Source organism: Nerophis lumbriciformis, linkage group LG10 (assembly GCF_033978685.3).
Source record: "Nerophis lumbriciformis linkage group LG10, RoL_Nlum_v2.1, whole genome shotgun sequence".
NCBI lineage: Eukaryota > Metazoa > Chordata > Actinopteri > Syngnathiformes > Syngnathidae > Nerophis > Nerophis lumbriciformis.
This window is the reverse complement of record NC_084557.2, coordinates 35296246-35323436: the sequence shown is the minus strand read 5'-3', so window position 1 is coordinate 35323436 and position 27191 is coordinate 35296246. Positions and strand designations below refer to the sequence as shown.

The 27191-nt window shown below is 39.9% G+C and overlaps 1 protein-coding gene across 9 annotated transcripts in view; it reads left to right on the top strand.

The window, feature by feature from the left end:
* The window catches only part of tjp1b (tight junction protein 1b), a 183502-nt gene that overhangs the window by 82615 nt on the left and 73696 nt on the right, over window positions 1-27191 (top strand). For all 9 annotated transcript variants that reach the window (XM_061969741.2, XM_061969746.2, XM_061969752.2 and 6 more), the window contains one exon: window positions 565-706. In XM_061969741.2, coding sequence (XP_061825725.2) covers window positions 565-706 — 142 coding nt within the window. The remainder of the gene's footprint in view (window positions 1-564; window positions 707-27191) is intronic.

The following is a 27191-nucleotide window of genomic DNA, read 5'->3' as shown; positions in this document are numbered from 1 at the left end:
CAGTTTAATGGAAATCATTATTGTATTTTTTTTAAATCCTGCTGACTATCAGACCAGCAAACAGCAATCAAAACAATACTATACCTCTTGCCTTTGCGATTTTGCACTTGATGCAGGTAATTAAGTGTCTGGCAGGCACAGTGGACATCAAGGTGGGGGTGAGCTCTGCTGAAGGACTAATGAGGAGAAAGTCATTCATGGAGGGTAAAACACTTCCTGAGAATATTGATGATGAAGGGTCAGTCAAGTTTCATCCCACCGTGATCCAGCTTCAGTTACGATTAGCTAGGGCGGACAGCAGAGCTGCTGAGGCCCCCTTGTGTGTGATGCTTCCTTAGCACGAACCCCTGCATGGTCTTTGTGACATTAAATCCAACTATAGATGTATTTTAAATGCCATTTTAATCAGCGGGTGGTAGAAAACTGTGGCCTTTGGAAAGGCAGGAACATTCCCACTGTGTTCTTCTTCCTTTTCGTTAGCCTTAGGCCAGTCGTCCCGCTGTGTTACAAATGTACTAGACAGTTTTTGAGCTCTGTTGTCTTTCTTTTTCCTGTCGACCTTAGGATACACCCCAGCCCGACCGCTGGCTCCATCACGGCCGCCTCCTCTGCGAGCACCATTCAGGGCAAGCCATCGCTCCGGCGCATCAAGGGCCGAATTCACAGGAGCAAGAGCCTGGACAGCATCGATCTCTTTGACTCCAATGTAAGTTATGATCAAGATGCATTAATAAGCTGTATAGAAACACACCCCAATAGATACTTGGTACTGTATTGAAACGATACGGGATGCATTGTTTGTTTGTTTTTCAGAATCTTCACCACAAGTTGTCTTATTTTCCTTTTGTAGATAATATATATTGGACATGCTTTGGTGTGAATTTTGCTCTGCAGGCACTTTTATGTCTCGTTTTTTGAACCTCTGTGCAATATGTACGTCTGTGGACGTATTTCCAGATTCCAAATGAAACCACGCCCCACCCTCTCCAAAAAGTAACATTGTTTATCTTTTGAAAATGTACAGTGTTTAAGTATATATATTTGGACTTTCCCTGATTACATGTCAACAGCTGTTTCTAAAGGGACAGGGGTCGTAAACAGCCGCCGCCTTTGATTACAAAACAGTTCAAAGAAAAGGTCGGTTCAAAGAAAAGGTCGTAAACAGCCATTGCCCTCGGTCACAAAACAGCTCAAAGAAAAGGTGCCTGAAGGGAGGTCAGGGCCTGCCTCCTCTTCGCTTTGTAGGTCTCGGGTCAACCTACTCAGTGGCCTAGTGGTTAGAGTGTCCGCTCTGAGATCAGTAGGTTGTGAGTTCAAACCCCGTCCGAGTCATACCAAAGACTATAAAAATGGGACCCATTACCTCCCTGCTTGGCACTCAGCATCAAGGGTTGGAATTGGGGGTTAAATCACCAAAAATGATTCCCGGGCGCGGTACCGCTGCTGCCCACTGCTTCCCTCACCTCCCAGGGGGTGATCAAGGGGATGGGTCAAATGCAGAGGACACATTTCACCACACCTAGTGTGTGTGTGACAATCATTGGTACTTTAACTTTAACTTTAAGACAAAATCTTCCTGTGGATTACAATACATCAAAGAAACCGACACCCTCATGTCGCTCCCCATCCTACACAGTGGAGTTTTACAGGCCTTTTGCTTGGTAGGATCAAAGACAGCTTTTGTCCTCTTGCAGGGCGAGCTGAACTCAATGTAACACAAAGTTTTGTGATAACTTAGATACAATTATTCTGACAATATACATTGTCACCACTATTTCTTTTCAGTCACAGTTGAATATAAACTTCATAAACATTATATAGATTCACCCTGTCACAATAATAAGTACACCTGCACACTCGCTGATAAATTAAGACTATATGAAAAAGGAACGCTTTTAATATGATTGATGTCATTGCATGGCGCACATTGGTGTTTTTATGCACATGCCACAATTAGATGAAAATAATAATACTTTATGTTACCAATTTCTTGTGTTTCCTCATAGCCTGAAGCTGGCTGAGCGCTTGACTTGATGTCCAAATAAGTACATGCACCTTGCTGTATCCATAACATTGTAAAGTCAGCAAAGATTACATTTTTATTAGGTCCTCTTTAGGATCATGCCAGAAAGTATATTGTACTGATAAATGACTTACAAGATAGAAAGACAGCGCTTAAAGACTTAGACTTAGACAAACTTTATTGATCCACAAGGGAAATTGTTCCACACAGTAGCTCAGTTACAAAGGATGAAAAGGGTAAGGATGGAAAGGATAATGCAGGTATAAAGTGGACTAAAAATTTGCCATAGTAGCAATATAAAATATAACATATTTGTAATATTTACATATTATATATACAGTATATAATGTATACCAATATATTATACTATTACATTTTATTTTTATATAATATATACAATATATAACAAATCCCAATTACCATGTACAATATTACAGTATATGTAACAGCTGCAGCAAAAAAAGGGCAGCATAAAATAGAGAGTAGATCCAGCAGAAAATATACATTATAAACAAAGAGAGGTAGCTAACATAGAAGATGTCAGGTAATAGACAGATATCATCTATTGATGTATGGCGAGTGATTATACAGCTGGATGGAGTGCGGAATGACGATAATAATTAGTCTTTTACGTTCAATATATGAAAAGTACTTTCTTTTGTTTAGTCTGTTCTGCCATTAAATGTGACATAGTCAATAGAATCAAGTGAACTCTATTTTAAACCAAAACTGCTTACGTGAGTTTTAATGTGCAATAACCAAAAAGTAGATTGTACCTTGTTTTTGCCAGATAGAACTGTAAACAACTGAAGGTGTAAGCGTAAGGGGGGTAATTTGTGGTTGACAGCTAAGCTATGACGTCAGTGTGAGTTCAGCTCAACGCACCACCTCATGAAAAAACACAGAGATGGTTAAATTGTTGAAAGCAGCACTGGTCAGCAGTCTTGTCGAGGTCTCTGGGGAACAACTGTTTCAAACTGTTTAGAGCGATTGTGCTTTAAATAAACACAAAAGTGATAGTATTTGTAATAACTTTTAGAATGTTGATCATCCCCTCCCTGTAAAGCTTAGCGCTGATGTGTTGTGTGTAACAGTCCCAGGGCTTAAAGCTGTTTGCTGACATGTTGATTTCAAAAAGTGCACACGAGAATCGGGCAGCGTACATTATCATGTAAAAAAAATTAAAATAAAGTGAACTATGAACCGCTGAGCAAAAATAGCAAGGTTTTTAATGTTATTAGAATATTCACATCAAGCATGGCAGTGATGTAACGCAGGTGAATGCTTTTAGCCTGGATTTTGAGGCTGACTTTGCAAACCTATAAGCCTTGGTGAATGGAAAAGATAGTCAAGTAGGACTGAATAGAGCAGAGCCTGTAAGGTAGAACAGGAGCCGTTGTGTTATGCGGACTACATTTCCATTTGTTCATATTTCAACATGAATTTATTCCACAGAAAATAATGACAATAAAAATAATCTGTTTTAGGGTCAAAAGATTGCCTTCCTTTAATGCAGTGGTGTCAAACTTGTTTTCATTGAGGGCCACATCGCAGTTATGGTTGCCCTCAGAGGGCCGCTTTTAACAATGAGTAATATATGAATATTAAATCGCAACATAACGTCTGAACAGAAAATAAGTATTGATGGTACCCAAATTGAAATCGTAAATGAGAATACATTTTTGGGAGTAATAATTGATAGTAAACTATCATGGAAACGTCATGTCAGACACATTAAAACAAAAATCTCCAAAAGCTTCTCAATTATAAACAAAGCAAAACTATACCTCAATGAAAATGCACTCTGTACTCTATACTGCACCTTGGTACTCCCATACCTTACATACTGTGTTGAAGTATGGGGGAATACTTACCACAACACAATTCATCCTCTGATCATATTAATATCTTTTTTTACATACGCTGCAAAAAAAAAATTTAAATTTCACTTTAAAAACTGGCAGCTCAGTCACCAGAATTTTACAGTAAAAGCAGTGGGTTTTTACAGCAAATAAAACAATTTAGTAAATGGAATGGAATGGAAAAACAATACCACTCTTTTTAGCAGTAAAATTCAAGCAACAGAGCTGCCTGTTTGTTTGTTTTTACTGTAACATCTTGTTGTATTAATGTTTTTTGTTTGTTTTTTAATGTTTTAGTGTCTTACTGTATATGGAAAAAAAACAGTCCCATATTGATTTTACGGTAAAAAACTCAGTCGGCGGAATTTAACCGTAAAATCTATTGTCAATTTTACAGTTTCCAATTTGATTGATAAATTGTTTTTAAATCATAAGTCAAGCCGATATTTAAGTACAGTATTTATCTTTATTTTAACAAAAAATGTTTTTGGAATACATGATAATTAGGGGTGTAACGGTACACAAAAATTTCGGTTCGGTATATACCTCGGTTTAGAGGTCACGGTTCGGTTCATTTTCAGTACAGTAAGAAAACAACAAAATATAAATGTTTTGGTTATTTATTTACCAAAATTGTAAACAATGGCATAACATACATATACACACCGGGTCCATTCCCAGGGTTAATGTAGTCAACATATATAAAATAAAAACTAAATAATATAAGGCTCAGAATGGTTTCTTAACAAAACTTTTCTACATATAAAGTGCTTTTTTGATTGATTGATTGAGACTTTTATTAGTAGATTGCACAGTACAGTACATATTCCGTACAATTGACCACTAAATGGTAACACCCCAATAAGTTTTTCAACTTGTTTAAGTCGGGGTCCACGTTAATCAACATTAAACTGCCTCAAGTTGTTGCTCAGATTAAATAAAATGACAAAATTTTTCTTCTACATATAAAAAATGCAACAAACAGTTTCAAGTCAACTCAGCCTCAGATTAACCCCCCCACCCCCTCCGGCTGGCTAACATGGCAGTAAGAGGTGGGAGCTGTTTGCGCTTTTTTATCTTTGTTGAAGCGATGTTCACTTGAGGGTGGTGCCGCTTCAAATGGGTTAGCATGTTTGACGTGTTGGCAGAAGCATGCCTTACCGCTGCTGAACAATGTCGGCAAACCTCCGTCCTCCGCACCGCGCAGCCTAAGTTTTCCCAAACGGGAGATCTTAACGAGGCAGGAGGGTCTTCCAGCTCTGGCTCTTACATGTTGTCGTAGCCCGGTCGTTGCTCGCATGCCGTGTGTTGTGCCTCAGTGTGCATTGCTTACACAACGTGCGCTACGCTACTTAATATGTCCGTGTGGAAACTCGTTCGGTACACCTTCGAACCGAACCGGAACCCCTGTACCGAAATGGTTCGATACAAATCACGTACCGTTACACCCCTAATAATAATATAATATTTTGAATTTAATAATATTGAATTTTAAAATATATGCAATTGCATGCAGTACATGATTTTCAATGTCAAAATGGAAAGAACAAATATAATTAGTAAGAAAAGATTAAACATTTTATTAACACATATTATTTCCAGGCTTTCGTGGGCCTCATAAAAATAATGTGGCGGGCCAGATTTGGCCCCCGGGCCTTGAGTTTGACACCTGTGATGTAATATTTGTACAGATACAATACAGTAACTGTACACGGTAGTGATATCCCGATCACAGTCATTTACCTTTTTTAACTGACTGATGATCAGGTGGTGAACTGACCAGCCCAGTTGATCTTTACCACTGCTGTGTCCCATTGTTTGAATGGCTAAAGTTTGTACTCACGTGAAATATTCCTTCAAAAAGGGATTCATGGTCAAGGAGACACAATTACAGTACATTGCCTTATTCCTTGTTACACATATGCAGGTGTTGCATGAATTACAGGAGGGTGCGTGTCTTGCCAGAACACCGGCCCAAATTTGAGAGCCAGCTGCAATGAACACGTCGTCTATTCACAGTGCAAAGCCGTTTCTAAGATACAAATTCCTCACCCCCATGGCGGAAAATAAACGAAGATTCTTCCAAGTATCATTATCACCAGAGGACTGGAGAAAAAAGGAGTGGCTAAGCATGCTACACACACAAACCGAGCAGGACAACACAAGAAGCTAACCGCTAATGTCGATAAAATCGACACTTACTATATTATCTGTATATAAATGATACTAAAGTCATCAGATCAATGATTTCTTTTTCTTGTTCTTATTGATGTTATTTGTTTGTTTTTGTTGATAATGTTGTTGTTTAGTCTACCTGCAAGGTGTTTGATTCTAAATAAATAATAATAAATAATAAATAATTATAAATTCCTCATAGCCTGAAGCAGAGCTGAGAGCTTGACTTAATGTCTAAATTAGTACGTCCACCTTGCAGTAACGTTACAACGTGCCAGACTGCAAAACCCTGCAAACAGAGGCATCCAAAACCTTAATGCAAGCTCACGCCAAAATGCATGAACCTTATCAATTGACCCTTTGAAATTGTTTAACTCAAATACCCAACATTGTAACAAAATGTATAAGTCAGAAAATACAAAATTCCTCATAGGTCCTTTTTAAAAAGTGTAGCAAAGCATTTGTTTTTTTTTTAAACTGTGCTCTGTGAAGTGGTGAATGTTTATACACAGAGTGGACTCATCTTGGTCAGAGGCGGTATCATGTTGTTGAGGAAGCATGTGGCCTCTGACTTGGAGGCTCAGCGTGCTCCCAGAAGGAGCATGACCACAATGCGGCCATTTGTCTGTACGGCCTGCCACTCAGTGGATACTTCAAGCGGCTCAAGAACAGGCTGTGTGTGTGCTAGAGGAAAAGTTGCTGACATAACCAAACTCAAATGCGGCTGATGGAAGAAGCGGTTGGCCTCACAGTGAGTGATGAGACTGCAGGATGCTGAGCCTGAAGAGCAGTCTTCATTGCATCTCGTCAAAACACATTCAGCCCTGGGGCTTAGCCGCTGTGTGATCTGCAGGAATGTTTTAATTGATCTGCAGACAGTTTTGTTTAGGAAATGTAAGAGATGACTGAACAAACTCCAAACTATCAGCAGGCAGAAAAATAATAGTCGTTATACTTTGGTTTGTATCGATTCTCCCCGCCATTAGTTTTCCCTCATCATAGTCAGGGGTGGACTTTGGCAGCTGGCCCACTCCTGCCGTCATTTGTGTTGGCAAGCAGTACACTTGTTCACATAGAGCTTGGATTTGGTTTTTACCTACGCTGCAGGAAACTCTACGGAGAGGGAAACCACCGTCTTTTATGAACTTGTTTGAAGTCAGCATCAATGGTGTTCCCTGGTGCTGAAAGTACCAGTAGAGTGGAAAAATAAGTTGACTTTATATGCTTATTTGTGTTTTATTGTATCCATTAAACCATATCCAATTGTGTTTACAAGCCGCAAAGCATGTGAAAACACAGTTTAAACATCACAAATTTAGTCAGCCATTTTAAATATTTAGCTTTGAATACCTTCAGCTATTTTCAGAGAGTGACATCACTGGAGTCACACTTCTGCACTCTGACCATGTTATCAGACCAGTCATACTGGAAATACGCAAACCTTTGAAAGAGCTGTGCTGTTTATCATTCACAATCCTTATGTAAGACAAGAACACATATGCTTGGCTTTTTTCCATCCATCCATCCATCCATCCATCTTCTTCCGCTTATCCGAGGTCGGGTTGCGGGGGCAGCAGCCTAAGCAGGGAAGCCCAGACTTCCCTTTCCCCAGCCACTTCGTCCAGCTCTTCCTGTGGGACCCCGAGGCGTTCCCAGGCCAGCCGGGAGACATAGTCTTCCCAACGTGTCCTGGGTCTTACCCGCGGCCTCCTACCGGTCGGACGTGCCCTAAACACCTCCCTAGAGAGGCGTTCGGGTGGCATCCTGACCAGATGCCCGAACCACCTCATCTGGCTCCTCTCGATGTGGAGGAGCAGCGGCTTGGCTTTTTTATGCATTCGAAATCCTAAATAAATAGCTAACAATTGAGTCAACAAATCGAGGGCCCTTATTGCCGTCATTATACACTCTCTAAAAACATCCAGGAACCGCCAATAATACTCAATTCACATGTCATGGCCTGAAAATGAACTAAATCGGAGTGATGTCGTTATTATAAGCGCCAAGGCAGATGGCAAATTTTTGCGGTGCATTGATAGCAGTGAGCTAATGCTACCTTACGCTGCTATTGTTGACACACTGAGCCGACGTCTGCTACTGCTTAGTCTCAAACTTGCGAAAGGTAAATTCTAGATTATAATTCATACATCTCTCACCTGACAGTAGACCAGTGGTTCTTAACCGTGTTGGAGGTACCGAACCCCACCAGTTTCATAAGCGCATTCACCGAACCCTTCTTTAGTGAAAAATAAAATGTTTTTTTTTTTCAAATTCAAGACAAAGTTATATGTTTTTGGTAACACTTTAGTATGGGGAACATATTCTAAGTAACAAAGACTTAAGTTAGAGTTATTTGGTTAGGGTTAGAGGGTTAGGGCCAGGGTTAGAGGGTTAGGGTTATAATAAGGCCATGCCGAATAAGGCATTAATACGTACTTAATAATGACTAGTTAGGAGCCAATATGTTACTAATTTGCATGTTAATAAGCAACTAATTAATGGTGAATATGTTCCCCATACTAAAGTGTTACCATGTTTTTTTACTGGTGCACAAAATGAACCGTGCATGAACATCACCTTGTTCAAACAACAAAACCAACACAGTGCATAAACTTACAACAAATTACACACCTGCAATTCAGTCTGACTTCTGCTATTGCCGTATCCGTAATACGCCAATAGGGAGAAGTTTTTATTTACACGATGAGTCGGGTGTGTTTTGACCTCCGCCGAACCCCTGAGCCCGACTCACCGAACCCCTAGGGTTCGATCGAACCCAGGTTAAGAACCACTGCAGTAGACAAGTGTGACCATGGACCGAGAGGGCGGTCGACTCTGACATTCCCCGAGATGGCGAAAAAGACACCAAAACACGCTAGTTGTGGCAACTTTTTTAACCTTTCGTGAGGATTGCGATGGATTCTTCATCTAAACGGGATTATGTGAGCATCCTGTCGGTCGGCATCCCAGCGAGAGTGGAAATCGTATCGTAAGTTTTTTTTAAATTATGGTTTATCATGGTTAGATTGCAGTGATGGGCATTAACAAGCTACATGTAGCTAAGCTACGTAGCTTAACTACATTTTCCAGTAGCTTGGCGGTAGCTTAGCTACTTTTTTAACAAGTAGCTTTTCCTGTCGCTTAGCTACCTGTAAACCCATGTATCTAGGTAGCTTACATCAAAGCTGCAGGAGAGAAAATGTAATGTGAATCCAGGCCCCAAAAAAATACGGAGAAAGTACAATGACCTGGATGAATGAGAACATCCATACATATGGAGAAAATTTGAGATGTCCGATAAAGGCTTTTTTGCCGATATCCGATATTCCGATATTGTCCAACTCTTAATTATTGATTCCGATATCAACCGATACCGATATATACAGTTGTGGAATTAACACATTATTATGCCTAATTTTGTTGTGATGCCCCGCTGGATGCATTAAACAATGTAACTTTACCATGAATTGATTAACGTAGACCCCGACTTAAACAAACAAGTTTCAATCAATCAATCAAAAACAAGGTTTTCCAAAATAAGAGAACAACTTCAACTCCAGTTATGGAAAAAAGTGCCAACATGGCACTGCCATATTTATTATTGAAGTCACAAAGTGCATTATTATTTTTGGGGGGTGTATATTGTAGTGTCCCGAAAGCTGCAAGGGGTTCTGGGTATTTGTTCTGTTGTGTTTATGTTGTGTTACGGTGCGGATGTTCTCCTGAAATGTGTTTGTCATTCTTGTTTGGTGTGGGTTCACAGTGTAACGCATATTTGTAACAGTGTTAAAGTTGTTTATACGGCCACCTTCTGTGTGACCTGTATGGCTGATGATCAAATATGCATTGCATTCACTTGTGTGTGTGTAAAAGCCGCATATATTACGCTGTTTGAATGGAGGAAAAGCGGACGTGACGACAGTTCGTAGAGGACGCTAAAAGCAGTGCCTTCAAGGCACGCCGCCAATAAAGTTGTCCGGGTGGAAATCGGGAGAATGGTTGCCCTGGGAAATTTTCGAGAGGGGCACTGAAATTCGGGAGTCTTCCGGGAAAATCGTGAGGTTAGAACCGATACCGATAATTTCCGATATTACATTTTAAAGCATTTATCGGCCGATAATATTGTCAGGCCGATATTATCGGACATCTCTAGAGAAAATCCATGATTATTGGTTGCTGTTTGTATGATGAGTCACAATTGGCTAAGGTTAGGGTGAAACATTACGGACTGGCCAATCAAATGGAAGATGGTTGGTCATCAAAACTAGTAAGCAAAATCATAACAGTCACGCACTCATGTCACATGATGAAGAGAGAGTCAGAGACAGAGGGACGCTTCAAGGTGATGATTAAAAAAAAAAAAAACATACCGTATTTTTCGGAGTATAAGTCGCACCTGCCGAAAATGCATAATAAAGAAGAGAAAAAACATATATAAGTCGCACTGGAGTATAAGTCGCATTTTCTGGAGAAATTTATTTGATAAAACCCAACACCAAGAATAGACATTTGAAAGGCAATTTAAAATAAAAAAAAAGAATAGTGAACAACAGGCTGAATAAGTGTACGTTATATAACGCATAAATAACCAACTGAGAACGTGCCTGGGATGTTAACGTAACATATTATGGTAAGAGTCATTCAAATAACTATAACATATAGAACATGCTATAAGTTTACCAAACAATCTGTCACTCCTAATCGCTAAATCCCATGAAATCTTATACGTCTAGTCTCTTACGTGAATGAGCTAAATAATATTATTTGATATTTTTCGGTAATGTGTAAATAATTTCACACATAAAGTCGCTCCTGAGTATAAGTCGTACCCCCGGCCAAACTATGAAAAAAAACTGCAATTTATAGTCCGAAAAATACGTTACTTGAAAATGGCAAGGGATTCTCTCTTGCAGATTAGATTTTTCCTTCAATGATGAAGACGATGTCCAGGAAACCCACTATAATGCGTGTCCTTGGCCATATTTAGATAAATGTATGCATTTAGAGAAAACAATGCTCAAAACATTAGTTTTTTTAGTTGTTTACTCTGTAAACCAAAATCATAACTGATCTCTTCATCTAAGATGTGGAACACAAATCTAGGAACACACATTAAGGTGAGTTGAGTTCATGAAAAGTTTTACTGCACATAACCATTACCAACTGTTCTTAAACAACACACAAGTCGTTGTTTTTTTTTTTTGTCAAGGTGTAGATAGATGCTGGTTTTTTTATTGTAGGTAGAGAAAATGAATAACATTATAGGGGTGGGCCAAAGAAAAGGCAAACTAAATAAATACATCCAGTTGTATGCAGGCACCCCTTGAGGTAGTTGTAGGGTGTCCCCAGCTAAATGACAGATAGTTAATAGTAATGGACCCTTATTGGGTCCATTTGTACACTCTCAGTTACATTAACATTGATATTGTACATGTGGGTCCATATATATAAAAGCTGTTAAATGTAGCTTTGATGTAGCAAGCTACTTTTGCTGTGTAGCTTGTAGTGTAGCTTGCTACAATTCCCCTGTAGCTTTGCTACAATTAATCAAGAGTGACTTGTATCTTAGCTTACTACATTTTCTAAATAACTTGCCCATCACTGTCAGTTTGTATATTTAGCACTTAGCAATGCTGCTGGTGCTACAGTTTCACAATAAAGCTGCATCCGTTTAGCACTCAGCTTCTAAAACGTATTGCTCATCCTCTTTGTGTTCGGGCTCAAACATATAAGGTTCTGAATCATAATTTTCCCAAAGTAATCGTTGTTGGCTTTCACAAAGTCTGCTCGATTAGCATTGTTGTTGATGGGGAAGGGATCTGTGGTTCCTAACGCAAACTTTGGAAGTCTTTTGGTGTCATAAATCAGATATATATGATAATATCTTTAACATAGAAGCAACTTGGACAAACTTTATTGATCCACAAGGAAAACTGTTCCACACAGTAGCTCAGTTACAAAGGATGGAAAGTGTAAGGATGGAAAGGATAATGCAGGTATAAAGTAGACTAAAATGTACCGTAGTAGCAATATAAAATATAACATATATGTAATATTTACATATTATATATACTGTATATAATATATACTGATAAATTACATTATATTATATGTTTATATAATATATACAATATATAACAATAACCATTTACAATACTACAGTATATGTAACAGCTGCAGCAAAAAAAGGGCAGCATAAAATAGAGAGTAGATTCAACAGAAAATATACATTATAAACAAAGAGAGGGAGCAAACATAGAAGCTGGTACTCTACTGTACATACTCTACTGGTACTTTTATTTTATTTTGAATATCATAATTATTTTCATAATTTTGACTGCATTATTGTTTCCACTTTCAGCTACAGTGTGTAGCGCTTTTAACAAGGTGACCACTAAGCCAAAGGACAATTACATTAATGACATCTGGTCTCTTGTTAGTTCTGCCTAAAAAGACATCGAAAGCTGCAGTCTGCAATGGTCAGATGAAGCAATCACCGCTAAATTACCAACAAAAAAAGGCCTAGTGTAAGCGTTTATTTGCTGCTCAGTCAGAGCCAGAAAGTGCTGCAGATGCATTTGCGGACAGTGCGGCTGCAGCTGAATGAGCCAATCTGCATATTCAGGGCCCTTTGGAGGGAGTTTGTCCCATGTGATGAAGGTGCATGAGGGTAAACCTGAGTGAGACGCACAGTGCGCAAGGAAGCGGGAGGAGGGGGGAGAGCGAGAGATAGGAAGACTTATTGAAAGAAGATTCTGTGATTGGACTGGCAGAGGATTTTCTGTAGGTGAACCAGGACTGTTGCGTAATAATAGATGTGTTTTTTGATGAGCATAGAGGGTTTGAGGCGGAGTTGTCCATCCGTGATGCATGCAAAGGTTGCGTGTGTGATAACACAGGCTGCTCGGAGGGGACGGCAGATGTTGCGCACGTTTCGGGCGGCTGCGACTCAGGGCCAAGGCCTGGCTATTATGTGTCCTCCAATGAGACATATGGCAGGTCACTGTAGGCACTGTGCATGCGCTCGCATTGTGTCACACACACATCTTGTTGCAATATGTCCACTTTGTGAATGGTAATTTTTCAGTTACAAGAAATGTTGATTTTATGATAGCCTGTTTGCGTGTGTAGTGCGTACATTCCAGGGTGTTCGCCGCCTGTCACCCAAAGTCAGCTGGGATAGACTCCATCTTCTTTATGTGACCCTACACCAGGGGTCGGCAACCTTTACCACTCAAAGAGCCATTTGACCCGTTTCACAAATTAAAGAAAACAATGGGAGCCACAAAACTCTTTTGAAATTTGAAATTAAATAACACTGCAAACAAAGTTTTTTTTTGCTTTGTGCTATGTATAAACCAGGGGTCTCAGACACGCGGCCCGCACCTCAATAAGAACATTTAATGTTAGTGCGGCCCGCGAGTTTTATATGAATGGCGCTTGACAGCGTCATACTTGCCAACCTTCCCGATTTTCCCGGGAGATTCCCGTATTTCAGGGCAACTATCCTCTCGGATGTCTGCTGATTTTCACCCTAACAACACTAATAAGGGCGTGCCGTGATGGCACTGCCTTTAGCGCCCTCTACAGCCTGTGCTAACAACGTGCCAGCCCAGTTACATGTTGTATGAGGCTTTTGTACACACACGTAAGTGACTGCAAGGCCTACTTGGTCAACAGCCATACAGGTTACACTGAGAGTGGCAATATAAACAACTTTAACACTCTTACTAATATGCGCCACGATGTGAACCCACACCAAACAAGAATGACAAACACATTTCGGGAGAACATCCACACCGTAACACAACATAAACACAACAGAACAAATACCCACCCCCCCCCCCCCCCCCCCCCCCCCTCTCCGTGCGTCGGTTGAGGTGGGCGGGGTTGATGTGGGAGATTTTCGTGAGAGGCAGTGAAATTCGGAAGTCTCCCGGAAAAATCGGGAGGGTCGGCAAGTATGCAGCTGAGCCGCATCAGAGTGATCAAAGAGGCGCATCCAGCTCCGGAGCCGCGGGTTGCCGACCCCTGACCTACACAGAATAAGCCAGGAAAAATGGGTCGGATGATTCAATGCTGTGTCGACTAGGTGGGAAGTGCCCCATGCAACCCACCAGATTTCCCTGCTATTGCAGGCGTGTCAATCTTGTTTTTGTTGAGGTCATCGCAGTTATGGCTGCATTCAGAGGTCCGCTTGTAACAGTGAATAATATATTAGGGATGTTCCGATCAGGGTTTTATGCTGCCGATTCCGATACCGATCATCCATGAGTGAGATCGACCGATACCGATCACATGCAGTAACTGTAACATTCTCCATGTATTTACTGTGAGTGCTACTGACAGTTTAACAATATCAACACAATATTTAAACTAGCTCCTTGTTCTCTTTTATTACATAACATTTTTACATTTTTGAGTTAAACAAAGTCATCCATCCATCCATCCATCCATTTTCTACCGCTTGTCCCTTTCGGGGATTGCAGGGGGGTGCTGGAGCCTATCTCAGCTGCATTCGGGCGGAAAGCGGAGTACACCCTGGACAAGTCGCCACCTCATCGCAGGGCCAACACAGATAGACAGACAACATTCACACACTACGGCCAATTTAGTGTCAATAGTACCCAATGTCAGCCAGGCGGGATCACTGTTTGGGATCTGCATCAAAAGACATAAATCAGGAATGGCCGATCACATACTTTTTCACGAAAACCGTCAGATTCTGATCGGTGGCCGATCGATCGGCACATCTCTAATATACTGTATATGAATATAAATGTATTATCGCCCCATTATATTGTTACACTATTGTCTATCCCGGGGTGTCAAACTCATTTTAGATCGAGGGCCACTTGGAGGAAAAATCTACTCCCAAGTGGGCCGGATTGGGAAAATCACGGTACGATAACTTAAAAATAAAGACAACTTCAGATTGTTTTCTTTGTTTAAAAATAGAACAAGCACATTCTGAAATTGTACAAATTATGTTGTTGTTGTTTTTTAATAATGACCTGTTAAGGTTAATAGTATATATCAGGGGTGTCAAACGTACTGACCCGAGGGCCAGATCTGGCCCGCAAACAGGTTTTATCCGGCCCGCGTGATGAGTTTGCCAAATATAAAAATTAATGATTTTGATACCCCTGGTATATATACTTTATTTGGCGTTATTTATATTTTCTGAATAAATTATGTGATAATGTTCATCAGTCAACTCATTGGTGTTAATTTTCAATCAATCAAGATTAAAAACAATGTATCAAAATACAATTAGAGTATATTTATGTAGTTTGATCATTTTCCTTGACTGATGTACTAACATCATGCGGTTTTTTTTGTACATATGTAGCATCATCTACAAAGATACAAATAATTGCTAGTGTCACATCCAGTGGACACATTTAGAACAGCTGTTTCTTTCATAAAAAAAATTCAGGTACATTTTTATACTTAGCAAACTCATCCTGCGGGCCGGATAAAACCTGTTCGTGGGCCTGATCTGGCCCTCGGGCTGTATGTTTGACACCCCTGGTCTATCCATTTGATTATTAGATTTTCTGTTAAATTAACAGGTAACTCGCTTTAAAACCACAAGTCAAGGTGACAGGCAGACATTTAAGTATTTATTTTTATTCTGTAGAAAATTATTTTGTAATACAGTGTACAATGATATAATATTTATTGCATGATCAGATAAATTTAAAGTTTAAAAGATGCAATTGCATGCAGTACATCAGAGGTGTCCAAACATTTTCCAGCGAGGGCCACATAGAGAAAAATTGAAGGAATGCGAGGGCCACTTTTATACATTTGTATATGAAAAATACTCAAACCAAAACAATGTAGGTGAACATTTGAAAAACACTTCTACATCTTAGCTTTGTGTTATAGATAACAAAGCAGTAAAATCATTCATCCATCCATCCATTTTCTACCGCTTGTCCCTTTTTGGGGTCGTGGGGGGCGCTGAAGCCTATCTCAGCAGCATCCGGTCGCATTTTTGGGGGATTCGGTCCCGTTTAATTTTTTCATAGTTTTTTGTTGTAATTTGATTGATTGAGTTTTTTGTCGTCATTTGGGACCTGTTTAGTTTGTCTATATCAGTGGTTCTTAACCTGGGTTTGATCGAACCCTAGGGGTTCGATGAGTCAGGCTCAGGGGTTCGGCGGAGGTCAAGACACACCCGACTCATCGTGTAAATAAAAACTTCTCCCTATCGGTGTATTACGGATATGGCAACAGCAGAAGTCACACTGATTTGCAGGTGTGTAATTTGTTGTGAGTTTATGCACTGTGTTGGTTTTGTTGTTTGAACAAGGTGATATTCATCCACGGTTCATTTTGTGCACCAGTAATAAAACATGGTAACACTTTAGTATGGGGAACATATTCACCGTTAATTAGTTGCTTATTAACATGCAAATTAGTAACATATTGGCTCTTAACTAGTCATTATTAAGTACTTATCAATGCCTTATTCGGCATGGCCTTATTAGAACCCTAACCCTCTAACCCTAGCCCTAACACTCTAAACCTAACCCTAACCAAATAACTCTAAATTAAGTCTTTGTTACTTAGAATATGTTCCCCTAGTGTCCAAAAAACTCTAAATTAAATCTTTGTTACTTAGAATATGTTCCCCATACTAAAGCGTTACCAAAAACATATAACTTTGTCCTGAATTTGAAAAAACAACAACACTTTATTTTTCACTAAAGAAGGGTTCGGTGAATGCGCATATGAAACTGGTGGGGTTCGGTACCTCCAACAAGGTTAAAGGGGAACATTATCACAATTTCAGAAGGGTTAAAACCATTAAAAATCAGTTCCCAGTGGCTTATTTTATTTTTTGAAGTTCTTTTCAAAATTTTACCCATCACGCAATATCCCTAAAAAAAGCTTCAAAGTGCCTGATTTTAACCATCGTTATATACACCCGTCCATTTTCCTGTGACGTCACATAGTGATGCCAACACAAACAAACATGGCACATAGAACAGCAAGCTATAGCGACATTAGCTCGGATTCAGACTCGGATTTCAGCGGCTTAAGCGATTCAACAGATTACGCATGTATTGAAACGGATGGTTGTAGTGTGGAGGCAGGTAGCGAAAACGAAATTGAAGAAGAAACTGAAGCTATTGAGCCATATCGGTTTCAACCGTATGCAAGCGAAACCGACGAAAACGACACGACAGCCAGCGACACGGGAGAAAGCGAGGACGAATTCGGCGATCGCCTTCTAACCAACGATTGGTATGTGTTTGTTTGGCATTAAAGGAAACTAACAACTATGAACTAGGTTTGCAGCATATGAAATACATTTGGCAACAACATGCACTTTGAGAGTGCAGACAGCCCAATTTTCATCAATTAATATATTCTGTAGACATACCCTCATCCGCGCTCTTTTCCTGAAAGCTGATCTGTCCAGTTTTGGAGTTGATGTCAGCAGGCCAGGGAAGCTAGGGTCGATATTCTTCTCTTGATCATCTTAGGTGGCATAAGGGACGGTGTGTGCCAAGACATCCAGGGGGTTTAGCTCGCTCGTCTGCGGGAAGAAACTGCCGCCATTGCTTGCCGTGCTACCGAGGTCCTTTGTCCCTGAATTGCTCACACACTCCGGCAGAATCAATGGGGGTCTGGCGGCAGATTTCTTTGACTTTATCGTTGGAAATGCATCTGCTTTGAGTGTCGCAGGATATCCACACATTCTTGCCATCTCTGTCGTAGCATAGCTTTCGTCGGTAAAGTGTGCGGAACAAACCTCCAATTTCTTGCCACTTTCGCATCTTTGGGCCACTGGTGCAACTTGAATCCGTCCCTGTTCGTGTTGTTACACCCTCCGACAACACGCCGACGAGGCATGATGTCTCCAAGGTACGGAAAACAGTCGAAAAAAACGGAAAATAACATAGCTGATTTGACTCGGTGTTTGAGAAAATGGCGGATTGCTTCCCGATGTGACGTCACATTGTGACGTCATCGCTCCGAGAGTGAATATTAGAAAGGCGTTTAATTCGCCAAAATTCACCCATTTAGAGTTCGGAAATCGGTTAAAAAAACATATGGTCTTTTTTCTGCAACATCAAGGTATATATTGACGCTTACATAGGTCTGGTGATAATGTTCCCCTTTAAGAACCACTGGTCTATAGAATGTGTCGCAGGCCAATAAAAATCGCTCTGCGGGCGGCAATTGGCCCCCGGGCCGCACTTTGGACACCCCTGCAGTACATAATTATTTCTGCCAAAATGGAAAGAGCAAATACATTCTGTAAGAAATCTGAAGTAATCCATTGGCACACATAATTTTCAGGTTTCCGCGGGCCACATAACTTGATGTGGCAGGCCATATTTCACACCTGTGTGTTATTGTATTGTGTATCAAACATACACAGTAGAGACTGAATCGTAATATGTACCAATCCACATGTTTTGTTATCTTTGTTTGGAGGTGTTTGACTTCCTGTTGAACAGGCACAGCACCATCATTTGCCGTTTAAGCATTTTTTTCCTTTTTCTAAGGTGAAATTATGCTTGGGCCCTATATGTTTCCAATTTTGTGATTGGGCAAATGTACTGATCTTTGTTGCAATGACAATGAAGTGCTACCCTTTCCTATCCTTTCTGTTAGATTGGTGAACATGTAATATTCATTACTGTGCACGAGTGTTATGCCACCATTAGGAAATATTTTGTTTTAACAATACTTGCGTGCCCATTTACTGTAACTATAAGGTCTTTAACCCACCTGACCTCTACCAAGGCTGGTGAATTTATTTTGATCATGTTTAGCTCAACCTGATATACATTTTAGCTACCAGTAGTATAGACCTATCTTGCAAAATGTTCTATTTTACTCTGTACAAGAATATTGCCTCCAGTTCATTCCTTCAAGGATTCTGAAAGGGGATTCAAATCTGAGAAGCCCTCTGGTGTTAGAGGAGATTGGAGGAAAATGCGTGCTTCTCAATTATGTTTATGGTCAGGATTGTGTTCCCGCATACTGTACAACAAATCATTATATGAGAGAAGCCACAAACCCACATAAATCCCAACAACTCGATTGCCTTACCCATGTGATTTATAACAATAGAGCCAAGCTGGACGGTATAAGCGCCATGAGCGACGACAGATTTGTGGAAATGTAGCACTCAAACAACATGTGTAATATTTTCCATCCCTAAAAAAAAAACCCTGCTTCTATTATTGTCACACAACAAGCTCTTGTTGTGATTTGGCATTTTCAATGAGTGCTTGTTCATGTTATCCCCTCCACCATTTGATCACTCAAGTGGGAGGTCATGTGAAGGACAAGCAGCAGAATGATGTAATGCTTGTGGGAATGGACATAGTGGCCATGGTGAGCAAGTTAAGCATAGAGAATGAAACACCGCCAAGGTTGTCCTAATACAACCTAATCAATCACAACATTTGATGCTCACAGTCATTGACCCTCTGTAGATTACTGTGTGGTGACTGATGGTCATGACACGGACACACACTTTTTACTGTATTCAAATGATGATAACACTCTGCGGGACTGTAAGCATTTTTATTTGTATTTTTATTTTACGGTAAAAAAAACCTGTGTTAAAGCAAGACTATTTGGATTGTTCGCTTACCATTGCAGAAGAGTAATGGTGGTTAAGAGGAGAGAGGGAGTGCTGTTAGAGTGCTGGTCGAAGCGTTGGGTACCTCCTGTGTTAAACTATATATGGCAGTTACATATACATTAGGGCTGTGAATCTTTGGGTGTCCCACGATTCGATTCAATATCGATTCTTGGGGTCACGATTCGATTCAAAATCGATTTTTTTTTTTTCAATTCAACACGATTCTCGATTCAAAAACGATTTTTTTTTCAATTCAAAACAATTCTCTATCCATTCAATACATAGGATTTCAGCAGGATCTACCCCAGTCTGCTATATATATATATATATATATATATATATATATATATATATATATATATATATATATATATATATATATATATACATACACACCAGTGACGTGCAGTCACTAGAGGCAGGTGAGGCAGGGCCTCACCTGCCATCATGGAAAGAAAAAAAATGTAAAAAGAAAAAAAAAAAGTTAAATTGGCATATGTATCCAGTGATTATACCATAAAGTTTTTTTCCATTTAACTTCACCAGTTTTGGATTATTTTTATTCAAAATCGCTGAATTTTCACATTTGCCGTTCAAATACTGAGAAGAGACGGTGCGGTGATCAGCAGCCAGTTGAGGCACGTCACTCAGTGCCGCAACATGGATTCCGGACTCGGCTAACTGCTGGCCTGCTGTGCAGTGAGACTGTATTGCTATATGAACTATATTATACATTTCCATAGTTTAGTTAGCTGAGGTATATAATGTACAGTGTATTTTGTCAACAACTGTATGTGTGTAACGTATTTCTTGTGCTGAGCGATCATAAAATGGCTGCAAAAGACGCACTGGCTGAGGCTCACCTCCTGCACCCCCGCCGTAGAATTGTTATATCAACTAAAGCCCACACTTAAACTTTCCACGTGCAAGATTGAATCTATTTTAAAAAATTATTTCATAAGAAGCCAAAAAGTGCAAAAACAATAATGTTGGTGTTGGAGGAGTTATGAATGACTGCAGGGACACAACATTAGGTACACTTACAGACTGCAGGTGTATCTAATTCACAACTCCTCCAACACGAACATTATTGTCTTTGCACTTTTTGGCTTCTTATTAAATAACTTTTGTAACCTATTTTCATGGGCTTTCCTCTTTGTGATGTTAAGTTCCTGTTATGCGCTGTTATACAGTATATGCCTTGAGCTCTTATTTTGAAGGCGCTAAGAGCGGAAGTGATGTCACGTTGCGGAGGTTTTTGAAAGAAGGTAAATAAAGTGGTCCTCGTGTAAACTGGAGCCTCCGTGTTTGTTATTTTGTAGTTTCATACAGTATAGGCGACATTTATAAACCCTCGGTTACACTTTTTAAAATAGATTCAATCTTGCACGTGGAAAGTTTAAGTGAGGGCTTTAGTTGCGGCGCATGGACTTAATTTCTAAGTAAAGATAAGACCATAATAACGTTTTTTTTTATTAAATGTGCTTTTTTGTGTGCTACAGTTTGTATGTGTAAAGTTAAAGTCAAGTTAAAGTACCAATGATTGTCACACACACACTAGGTGTAATGAAATTTGTCGTCTGAATCATTTTTGGTGATTTAACCCCCAATTCCAACCCTTGATGCTAAGTGCCAAGCAGGGAAGAATGCTGGTATGAGCTTTTAAACATAACCCAATAACTGCTGCCAATCAAATGGTGAATAAGATACTCTTTAGGGTTCATATGTTTGTAAATCTGACTGTGATGAAGTCAGTGCCTCACCAGCCATCAACCTCACCGCACGTCACTGATACACACATTATTATTAGAAGGCTTTAGCATGGGCTCTCTTTAAAGTATGGCCTACTTAAAAAAAAAAAAATCTAATATCATCATTAAAGTGTACTTAAAAAAAATCAAAAACTAATATTTATTTTTATATTAATATTTGAACAAATAATGAGTTAAAACTACAGTAAATACACTGCGGTACATATATAATTGTTTTAAATATATTCGTAAATAATCAATTCTTAATACGTATTAATTAAATTATCTAAAAAAACGCAAGTACAGCCAATCTCATAATATTAACCATGTAAACTAAAAATAACAGTTTAATATCATTGTTCACTGTATCTGTCCTATACATACTGTTTTACTATTCCAAATAAATGGCCATTAAACAATAATACTGCTGTATGTACGCTGTAAATTTAGTCTGAAAATGGAAAAAAAAATTGTATAATGCATTTGCAAATACTGTAATGTCACATGCTTGCAAATACTCTATGTATTGTTCTGTCTAAATTTAAAATTTTGCAGATTGTACGTTAAAATGTACTGCACACCTTAATTGTTTTAGGGTTTGTGTTAAAGCATTAGCCTCGTTAACTTTTGGCTAGCCAAATGTTTTCTTGTATTTTTGTGGCAAGTCGTTTCAGACATTGATGGTTTATGTCTATGTGCTTCATTGCAAATTGCATCAAAATGAACCACGCTGTGTGTTTAAGTGTGCTGGAACTGGTTACAAGCAGCTATTTAACAGATACAGAGCATTAAAGGTTTATTTTATGAGCTCACATGTTGCGGAAGGCCATGTTGTGAGTTGTCCAGTGCAAGGTTGTACAAAAATACTTTCAAGTTGAAATCCTCATGTACTGCTCACATGTCTCGGAAACACGGGCATTTTGCAGATAAAAAGCGAAAAGGGAAGTGGTTGATGTTCATACATCACAGTGAGGAGATCCTGTGTTTGATTCTGTGTCCTGTGTCTTTTTGTGTGGAGTTTGCATGTTCTTCTCATGACTGCCTGGGTTCTCTCTGGGTACTCCGGCTTCCTCCCACCTCCAAAGACATGCACCTGGGCTGACTGGCAACATTAAAATTGACCCTAATTTGTTTTACGGTGAATTCCTGGCACCCACAGCTGCCAGTATTTTATTGTAAATTCCAGTGACGTGCAGTCAGGGGAGGCAGGTGAGGCGGGGCCTCACGTGCCATCATGGAAAGAAAAAAAATGTAAAAAGAAAAAAAAAATTAAATTGTTATATGTATCCAGTGATTATACTATAAAGTTATTTTCCATTTAACTTCACCAGTTTTAGATTATTTTTATTCAAAATCGCTGAATTTTCACATTTGCCGTTCAAATACTGAGAAGAGACCAGAGATCATTCTTGCGACTACTCGGCTGCAGAAGAAGTGACAACAAGCAGCAACAGTTAGCAGCGATCGTTTATTTTTTCCTCTTGCCTGGACGTTTAACATGGAGGATTATATATCTAAAATAAAACAGTTTTCTAAACTGGACTTTCAATCGAAGCAGGAGGTAATACTTAAAGGAAGATCTCCATCGAGACAGAGAGACTTTTAAAACTGAAGAAAGATAAGGAAGACTTCTATAAACAAGTTATCGATGCTTTTGTTCAAAAGGAGCTGCACATGGACTTCATTTATAAGTAAAGGTAAGACCATAATAACGTTTTTTTTTTAATTAAATGTGCTTTTTTGAGTGCTACAGTTTGTATGTGTAAAGTTAAAGTTAAGTTAAAGTACCAATGATTGTCACACACGCACTAGGTGTGGTGAAATGTGTCCTCTACATTTGACCCATCCCCTTGATCACCCCCTGGGAGGTGAGGGGAGCATTTAACCCTCAATTCCAACCCTTGATGCTGAGTGCCAAGCAGAGAAGAATGCTGGTATGAGCTTTTAAACATAACCCGTTAACTGCTGCCAATCAAATGGTGAATAAGATACTCTTTAGGGTTCATATGTTTGTAAATCTGACCGTGATGAAGTCAGTGCCCCACCAGCCATGAACCTCACCGCACGTCACTGGTAAATTCTATAGTTTTTTTTTCGTAAACAGGTTAACAATGTATATTTGTTTTTATCATAGTAATTTACCGTACACAAAAACAGTTATCAACTATAAAAACAGATTCAACATCAACATACCGCAACACTTCGCTGATGGTATTTTACCGTAAATTGTGCATATTTTTTTTACAGACCCAGAAACCATATTGGGAACCCCTGGATAGTTCATTATAAGACAGCACTAGATGTGAATGAAAATAATGTTAACAATGAAAAATGTGTTATATTATAAGTGGTAATGAAGTCGATTAGTCTGACATCATCATGTATGTAAAAAATAACTAATATTAATTTTAGTTGGCACAATGGCACAAATTTAACCGGGATGGTTGATTTTAAAAGATCAGGTCTCCTCATCGTCATCTGAGCAAATGGAAGGAAGGCGTGCGTGTGCACTTCCAAGCATGTCGTGTTGCTACTGAGTGCGTGCATCATGCAGCGTGTGTTGCTGGACATGTGTGCATGTATGTTGATGCCCAAGGAGGGGACCATATGCTGTTTGGACTCAGGAGCTTTCCTTCCCAGCAGACCTGCGGGTGAACTAGCTCAACTCCTTGTTGTGTCTCCCTGCATGGGTTCACAAAGCCATCGTCATGCACCAGTCTAAGGACTGAAAACACGCAGATCCGCTTCACTCATGCTTGCCTCTTCCCCCTGCACTGACATTACGTTTGCACTTGCCCGCCTCCATGAGCAGGCGGTCAACACAGATAAAATGTCAGTGAAAGTCCTGCAGAGGGCAGAGTTTTACTGTACTTGCTAAATGCACAGGAGCCCACTGATGTCCACCGAGGGTGTAATCCACATCAGAAGGGTTTCCTGCAATACTTTTGGATTGTTATATTAATAAGACATTTGATTCAATAAAATGACTACAAGGTGCAAGCAAGAGGAATTTGTACTGTAGATTCTTGACAGGAGTGTTGCACAATTAGGATTTTAGCAAAGTGGATTCATAAAAGATTTAATACGATGCCCACAAATGTTGCAGACTCATTGTTCTTTCCTTCTGCAGTACAATATATTTATATTTTTTCTACCCTTCTCTTACTACTCTTATGACTCAACACCACCTGCCGCACCACTGCTGATTACTCTTCATTACCAAAGCCAGGCTTTTTTCTTTCTGGGAAATCCATCCAAACCAGCCAAACAATAAAATCCACTTACCTGGCAATTTAACTAGCTGTTAGGGGTAAATTGAGTTGACTCTAACTGCTGTTTGAAAATAAACGCTAGGTTTTACCAGTGAGTTTTATACGTTGAGAGTCACTGAGTACTTGCAGATAATGGATCTAATCAATCGTCTGTCACCATTTACAACTGCCTGTAAAGTCACAACTAAAATGCTAATTTAGCGTCATGCAAACTCTGATGTGTTAAAAGTCCAATACACCATTTCTCTCGCCGAAGATGTAATACATACTACATTGAAAATAACTCATTTAACACATCAATAACAGTAGCTGTAGTAGCATATCAGAATCAGAATCAGAATAGTTTTATTGCCATTGTTTGAGAACGGGTTCACAAACTAGGAATTTTTCTTGGTGCAATCGTGCAACATAAAACACATAAAACACAGATTTGGTAATAACAAGAGCTGTAACTGAGCTATCAGATCTTGTTATAGACTTAGAAGGAATTCAAAGGAGCTACTGTTAGGAGTTATTGTTCATGTGCCTGATGGCCGAGGGGAAAAAACTGTTCAGGTGGCGGGAGGTGTGGGTCTGGATGGACCGTAGTCTCCTGCCTGAGGGGAGAGGGGAGAATAGTTTGTGTCCAGGGTGAGAAGAGTCAGCTGTGATCCGACCCACACGCCTCCTGGTCCTGGAGGAGAACAAGTGAAGTCCATAAGATCCCCCCAAAACATCTGTTCTTACTTGCTTGCATTAGCTTTTAGCTACAGATGGCCATAACTTTGTTTTCCAACCGTGGGAAGGAAGAAAGTGAGTGTGAAAGCGACACTGATTTGAGATACAACTGTTTTGAGTTAAGAGCTCCGTCACATAATTAATAATGTAATGTTGTTGCCTAGCTGGTCATTTTCAGTGGATAGCTAATTTATACTTCTGTACAAGCTGTGCACAAAGTACTGTAATAAGTTTCATTTCTAGTTCATCATTTGAGAAGATTTAATTAAATGGTTGCGATGAGGTGGCGACTTGTCCAGGGTCTACCCCGCCTTCCTCTCGAATGCAGCTGAGATAAGCTCCAGCACCCCCTGCGACTCCGAAAGGGACAAGCGTTAGAAAATGGATGGATGGATGAATAGATGGATGGATGAGTTACGATGAGGTGGCGACTTGTCCAGGGTGTACCCCGCCTTCCAGTAGAAAATGGATGGATGGATGGGTTGCGATGAGGTGGCAACTTGTCCAGGGTGTACCCCGCCTTCCGCTCGAATGCAGCTGAGATAAGCTCCAGCACCCCCCGCGACCCTGAAAGGGACAAGCGGTAGAAAATGGATGGATGGATGGTTGCAGAAATGTGAGTGGTGTAGTGTACTCACTTTTGTCAGCTATTGGAGAAGAGTCATTATAAAACACTGAAAGATGGCAAAGTGCAAAACCTAGATTATATGACTCATTCAATTCAACAACAGTATGTCTGCGATTATATTCAATGCATCTTCATCTCTGGGGTATATCATAAAAAAATATATACTGTACAGCTGAAAGACTCTAAGGGCCTGATCTACTAAAGTTTTGCGTGTATCAAAACACGTGCAAACTTGATAGCACACGCAAAACTGATCAACAGAAGATTGCTTCCCTTCAGTGAGCAAAGTAAGAAGTGCTATCCATTTAACACGTCTGTCTTCATAAATATGCAAAATATATGCTGAACGCCCACAATACTGAGAGAAGATGCAAATATGTGTAGAGGTTAAAGTTAAAGTTAAAGTTAAAGTCCCAATGATTGTCACACACACACTAGGTGTGGTGAAATGTGTCCTCTGCATTTGACCCATCCCCTTGTTCACCCCCTGGGAGGTGAGGGGAGCAGTGGGCAGCAGCGGTGCTGCGCCCGGGAATCATTTTTGGTGATTTAACCCCCAATTCCAACCCTTGATGCTGAGTGCCAAGCAGGGAGGTAATGGGTCCCATTTTTATAGTCTTTGGTATGACTCGGCCGGGGTTTGAACTCACAACCTACCGATCTCAGGGCGGACACTCTAACCACTAGGCCACTGAGTAGGTTGCCTCCTAGTGAGTTCTGCTGATCACACACGTATACTGAGGCCGGCGTTCAGAGTTCAATAAAGTTTTATTGCTCATCAACGGTTTGGCACGATTCTCGACATTTCAGTCCGTGTCATTAGTGTCCTTTGTTTCCGTCTCTCCAAGCCCTCCTCCTACATATATATTTTGAAATTTATATAGTGTGCTTTATCAAGATTGAAACTGTTCTGCGGGAGCTATTTCGTGTCTATATTTAGTACGTCTAGAAAGGATATGTAAACTGGCAGTTGCACAAAAATGGCGGTGAGAAAGGAGTTAATGGGACTGTGTACTTCTCTACATATATGAACTGTCAAAAATGTAAATATTAAACGTATCATCTATTTAGCCATATACTTTGTGGAGGTTGCCTCCTAGTGGGTTCTGCTGATCACACACGTATACTGGAGTCCGGCGTTC